The 6,000-nt window shown below is 40.2% G+C and overlaps 1 protein-coding gene across 1 annotated transcript in view; it reads right to left on the bottom strand.

The window, feature by feature from the left end:
* Positions 1 to 422: 422 nt before the first annotated feature.
* LOC120408134 (urea transporter 2-like) overlaps positions 423 to 6,000 on the bottom strand; it is a 356,426-nt gene continuing 350,848 nt past the window's right edge. The window contains 4 exon segments of the mRNA XM_039544737.1: positions 423 to 1,098; positions 2,188 to 2,237; positions 3,710 to 3,844; positions 5,050 to 5,197. Coding sequence (XP_039400671.1) covers positions 922 to 1,098; positions 2,188 to 2,237; positions 3,710 to 3,844; positions 5,050 to 5,197 — 510 coding nt within the window. The 3' untranslated portion in view covers positions 423 to 921.

Genomic DNA, 6,000 nt, shown 5'->3' with positions numbered 1-6,000 from the left:
GGGGACCAATCCAATGGGAATCTTTGACTTGGTTATTGCTCATTACCTCTGCTGTCCTGATAGGACAGTAGAGAGAAAAGATATAACAGTAACTGCATTTGTCACAGTCTTCCTCCAAGTACCTGTTCTTCCCTCTGCTGCTCCTTGCTGAATGTGTGGTACAACACAGGTAAGATGGATACATACTTTTGTGTTTTTCGTTGGGGATTGTTATTTTCCTGTTTGTATGATAGAGAAGATGGTGTTAATGGCCAACACAATTATCAGTAAGTCATTTCCCTACTCTGATGATAGAGGGAAAATATGAATATCTTAACTGCAATGTACAATAAGGAAAAGACAGCAGACTACAGAGAAAGATGATGAATTTAAAAAGTATTTTAACAATTTATATTATGGATTTATTTATGGGATTTGGGGGCTTAGACAAGATTTATGTGTTGCCAAAAGAGTAAATCAGTCAGTCAGTCTTTCTGTTGCATTTACAAACAAACTTCTTCTTGATTTTAACCACAGCTCATCACAAGGTTCTTCGCACAGTATTATTGTTCTATTATGGCAGCATCCAAAAATCCTAGTTGGGTTTGGGTTCTTATTGTCCTACCATGCAAATGTAAAATAAAAGTCAACTCCTACAATATTATTACTATGAATAATAATAATTTGTTTCAAATTAGTATCATACACCCATTATGTTACCTGAATGCATTTTTTGAGGCTCAGAACAGGAACAAATATTTCCTCCAAAATATGATATATATAACCTCAGCCCTCATAGCATAACACCTAGTTGTTGAAGACATGAATTGCTGACGTGTGTGTGTGTTTGACAGATAGTACGGAAACTTCTGATTCATGTGCTTTTGAGATCAGTATGTGCAGCTACATTGGGGATCACAAAGTGTCTCCCATTTGTATTGGCTAATCACCAGTGGGTTTCTGCTCTCTTCTTTTCATTCTCAGGTAGTAGACTCGGTTGGCTTCTGGGTAAGTGACTTTGCAGAGTGGCAGCTTGTAGATTGCAGAGTTATTTGTAGTTAGGAGCAAAAAGAGAAGTGCAGAGAAGCAGAAAGACCAGGTGCAGGCTGGTAATCCAATCTGGGTAGGGGAAAAAGAATGTGTTGACAGCATTTTATATCACATTTTTATTATTCCCTTTGCTTAACTCTCCAGCTTTTAGTCAGAAGCCTGAGAAGAATGTACTTCCTCAAAGAACAGTTTTGACAACTAAGATGCACTTTGGGATTCCTCGTATCTCCTTCCCGATATTCCCCCCAAACACACTCATATCCCTACCCCTTGCTGGCGGCACAGATAGCAATACAAAGCCGGGCAAGGTTACAAGGGAAAAAAAGGGAGCAAGTTCCAGTGAGACTCTAAAAGCCTAAAATTAAATTGGTACATAAATGTATCTGACCAAGATTACTCTAGGGTCCTTGTGACTCTCCAACTGCATTCTTCTAAAAATGAGGACACTGGGTCCAACCATCCTTTTCCTGATACACCTTTAATTCAGGTGTATGTAAAAGAGGCATCCTATTTATACAGGCCTTCTGCTCTAAACCACTCTAGATACAATGCATTAACAAAGAAACCAGATGGGTACATTTTAATATGTATATATGAAATTGCTGTCTTTAAACATTCATATATTTAAAGCTACCAAACCTATTGTCTTCAAACTTGGCTTTAGTTTTGATCCCCCAAGTAAGATCTAAAACACAAGCATAGTTTGATGGTTCCAATTTCAGCTATTTTTGAGTTATATGAGCATACATTTTATATTTTTACCATATATTAACAATCCTTGAAAATGACTGCAACAAACTTTAAAAAAATGATTGGACTGAGACAAAGCAAGGAAAAACTGGGAACAAAGAAAGAAAATATCTGCCTAAAGGAGTTTGTCTGGGTAGAATAAAAGTTGTATCTCATTCCAGAAATGGTTGTTGGAATTCAATCATATACACAAGTGCACACATAGAGGATAGCATGGCTTGAAGTTCTCTGAACTCCTACTGTCAGCAGTAGAGACTGTAATCTCACAATACACCAGACAGAATCTATACAATAAACCCTACTGGCTTGCAGAATTCTTACTCCACTGCTGTCAAAACTGTCATTGTTATAATACAGAAGTCTCTGTGTTCTGATATTATGACAAAACCAAAATTCATATAAACTTACCACGCACAAGATATTAGCAAGAGCTGCTCCAGCATAGGCACAAAATAATGCTGTGAAAAGAACAAAGAGATTATGAAACAAGTTAAAAGTTGCTCAATGAAATTAGCAGAGGCAGCCACTCTCTGCAACTACACTATAAAGTAGTTACTGCTTACTTACTGTTAGCTGGCATAAGGATTAGATTTAGAATTCTGGTTCAGGAGGGCTACTAAATAGGATGTCCAAATCCCACGTGCAGGTGGTTTATATTTGTTCCTCTGTGAAGTATGAAGTCGCTCTGACATTAAGGCTAGTTTGGCCTCATCTGCTCTATTTGCATGGATAGTGAGTGAGCATTTCACCTCAACGAGCACATTTGCAGGGGCGTCTTTCAGAAAAATTCTGCTGGGGGTGGGCAAAGTTGTGTTTAGGACTTAATATGCAATTATATTAAGCCCTGCAAAGTCTGTTGATGCAAAAAGTGGCTGACATAATGGATCATATAGATCAGTGGTTCTCAACCAGGGGTACGTGTACCCTTGGGAGTACGCAGAGGTCTTCCAGGGGTACATCAGCCCATCTAGATATTTTTCTAGTTTTACAAAGGCTACATAAAAAGCACTAGCAAAGTCAGTACCAACTAAAATTTCATACAATGACTTGTTTATTCTGCTCTATACACTGAAAAGTAAGTACATAGAATCATAGAATTCAAGATCAGAAGGGACCATTATGATCATCTAGTCTGACCTCCTGCAAGATGCAGGCCACATAAGCCGATCCACCCACTCCTGAACTAATTCTCTCCCTTGACTCTGCTGTTGAATGCTCCAAATCATGATTTAAAGACTACAATAAGTACAATATTTATATTCCAATTAATTTATTTTATAATTATATGGTAAAAATGAGAAAGCAAGCCATTTTTCAGGAATAGCGTACTGTGACACTTTTGTATTTTTATGTCTGACTTTGTAAGCAAGTCATTTTTAAGTGAGGTGACTTGGAGATATGCAAGATAAATCAGATTCCTGTAGTCTGGAAAGGTTTAGAGACACTGATACAGACTATGAAAAGTCCTGGGGGAGCAGAGAATTAAGTTGGCGTGGGGCAACTGGCCCACTGGCTCCATAGCAAGTGACACTCCTGGATATACGTAGTTTATGAAGCTGACACACCTTTATTTGCTATGTACTGAATGCTTACATTTGCCATTTTGCTCTTGCACTTGCTGCAACTTGTAACAGAGGAGACACACACACTGTGCTCTCTCATGGAGAATTTACCTTTGTTCTTTCTTGCTTTTGTTTTCCTCAAGCTAAAACAAAAGTGTGGAAATGGACTTGTGTTCACAGATCAGTTGCTTGAACATCTGACTGTGGGTGTAATTATGCAGATTATGCCTGCAAAGTCTCTGTTGCATGGGTGGATGTGTGCGCGTTTTTGCCAGCACGGCCACAACCCTGACACTAAATCTGCAGAATTCCCACAGCTATTCTGTATGCTTTGGATTTCTGCTTTCCACATCCCATCAGATACATACCACAGGCAAGTGCCAGCAAGTGTGTCTGCCAGGTAAGAGCATAGTACATGCCTCAGATTGCAATGCAAGCAAGCACACAGTTGTAACTCCCCAAGCCGAAGTAGAGCCTGTCAAATGGCATTGCAATGGTCAGCGCTGTAAGGCAAAAGGCACAGTTTATGATATCTAGCCATTAGCCAAGTTTTAGATCTCAGATATCATTCTTTACAAATCCCTTGGCATCAACACAGAATTATTTTCCCATTATATCTGCACTAAAAGATAACTGTGTTCTCAGTCACACCATTGCCAGTATGGAGGAAATAGGCTGAAGTCAATGGCTATGCTTATTCCATATCTATGATGATGTAACAGAGTCCAGAATTTGGACCAGTCCTCAAGTTCTCACTCAGGCAAAACTCTTTCTAAGCTCAATGGGCGTTCTGGCTCAAGAAAATTAACCAGTCCTGGCACAATTGTAGCCAAGGCAGCAACGGTGAAGTAAGCAGGATGTCCTAGCCAATCTCCCATGGCCCCAAGCTGTCAGGCATGCTGGGACCCAGTCAGTCTCCACCTACACGGGCTTTCACCAGCAGGACAGCATCTAAGGGTCTTTTCCTGGGTTGGCCTTACAAGAGCTCCTTGGAGTTTTCTCACTGGCCTCAGCACCATCAGCAAACAGGGCAGCACAACCTCTGGCGACCAGGCCACCCTGAGACATTATCAGCTCTGATAACTTGAATTTGGATGCTCATATCACCACTTGTTTGGACTAAACCATTTCCCACTGTGATGCCTCCATTCGCTTTCTTGTTTATGATTCCCCTTCTCCCACCCATTCCGCTCCTCACCTTCCCCTGTAGGAAAACCTACTGAATCACTTGGATTAATACTAGACCTGTGCAACCATCCCAGACCAGATGAAATATGGAAAGAAAATGGCCTGAGTCTTCTGCAAAACACGTATGGGTCCAAAGCACAACACAAACTTACTGCCGTCGCTGGATGGGTACACATTTTCCAAGATGAGCGTCTTGGTTTCATAACATAACTAGTGACAACTGGTCATAGAGCTACAGCAGGTCTCCTTGGTAGAACACAAAATCTTGCAAACCCATACACAATGAATAGAGCTCTTGTGGAACTCTACTCCTTTGTTCTGAGTTTTGCCTTCGCCATAGTGGGTTTGAATAAAACCCAAAATTCAGATCCAAGCTCAAGGATGTGACTGCAAATCAAAACCATGTCCAGACCCAGCCACAAAGTGTTGGACAGAACAATGTAATAACTGGAGTCAAGGTGCTGGTAAATGTAAGAAATGACAAAAATAACCTTGGTAAGTCATGGTCATTGGTTAGTACCTGCCAGCATCCCCACTGCTGATCCAATTGCAGCATGCAAGCAAATGAGTGGAGAAGAGATGAGTAAAGCAACCAGGAAGATGCCACCAGTCCAGGGGTTATCACAGCCATACACCTGGCCGACACCGACCGGAATGGATTGTAGCAGCTGCAGCATTGGTTTGAAAAGGACACATTATTATATTATTGTAACCCAGGGAAAATGGCAATTATTTCCCAGTGTCTATTTGTTAGAAAGCCAGGGGGTCAAAGTGTCAAACTGTGGCATTACAACACAAACAGGACACACTTCGCACTAGAAAAGAGGATAAGTCAGTACTTAGTTTCAGTCAGTACTAAGCAGCAGCTGCCCTTAGTTATTTTAAAAATAAAATAAAATGAAAATAGACTTTTTCAACTATTATATGATATCCTATTATGACATTTCATTAGCAGTAGTGCATGTTATGCACTACTGCTAGTCACATGTTGTGAAATAATGTACACATAATAGAAATAAAATTTGAAATGAAATTTTGGAACACTTCCCCAAACAAGAATGTTCAGAAATGAATTTCTTCATTTTTAAATAGTTTTTTTTTCCTCTGGGAATGTTCAGCAAAAATCAAAAACATTTCGCTAAGTGTTTTTACTTAGCTGAAAATGGCAGTTTTTGTTGAAAAGCTATTTTGACAAACATTTTCCAACCAGCTGTAGTGGACATATTGTGCAAAACCAGTGACAACGTACCCCATGGTTTAGTCATCAGCATCTCTGACACAGTTCCCCTGTGACGATCCTTTCTGCAAGCTAGTCCCACTTCTTGTGCACGGAAAAGGACCACCCTTGAGGAGTATCCCTATAAACATGTAGGCCACACCAACTGACCAGTCATCCTTGCCTCAGAATGTCTCCCCATAGCTCATAACAATGGATAGCCTACAGCCTGGAATCTCCTTCATTTTAAGGAAG

This window comes from Mauremys reevesii, linkage group 6 (genome assembly GCF_016161935.1).
Source record: "Mauremys reevesii isolate NIE-2019 linkage group 6, ASM1616193v1, whole genome shotgun sequence".
Lineage (NCBI taxonomy): Eukaryota > Metazoa > Chordata > Testudines > Geoemydidae > Mauremys > Mauremys reevesii.
This window is presented reverse-complemented; position numbering and strand designations above follow the sequence as displayed.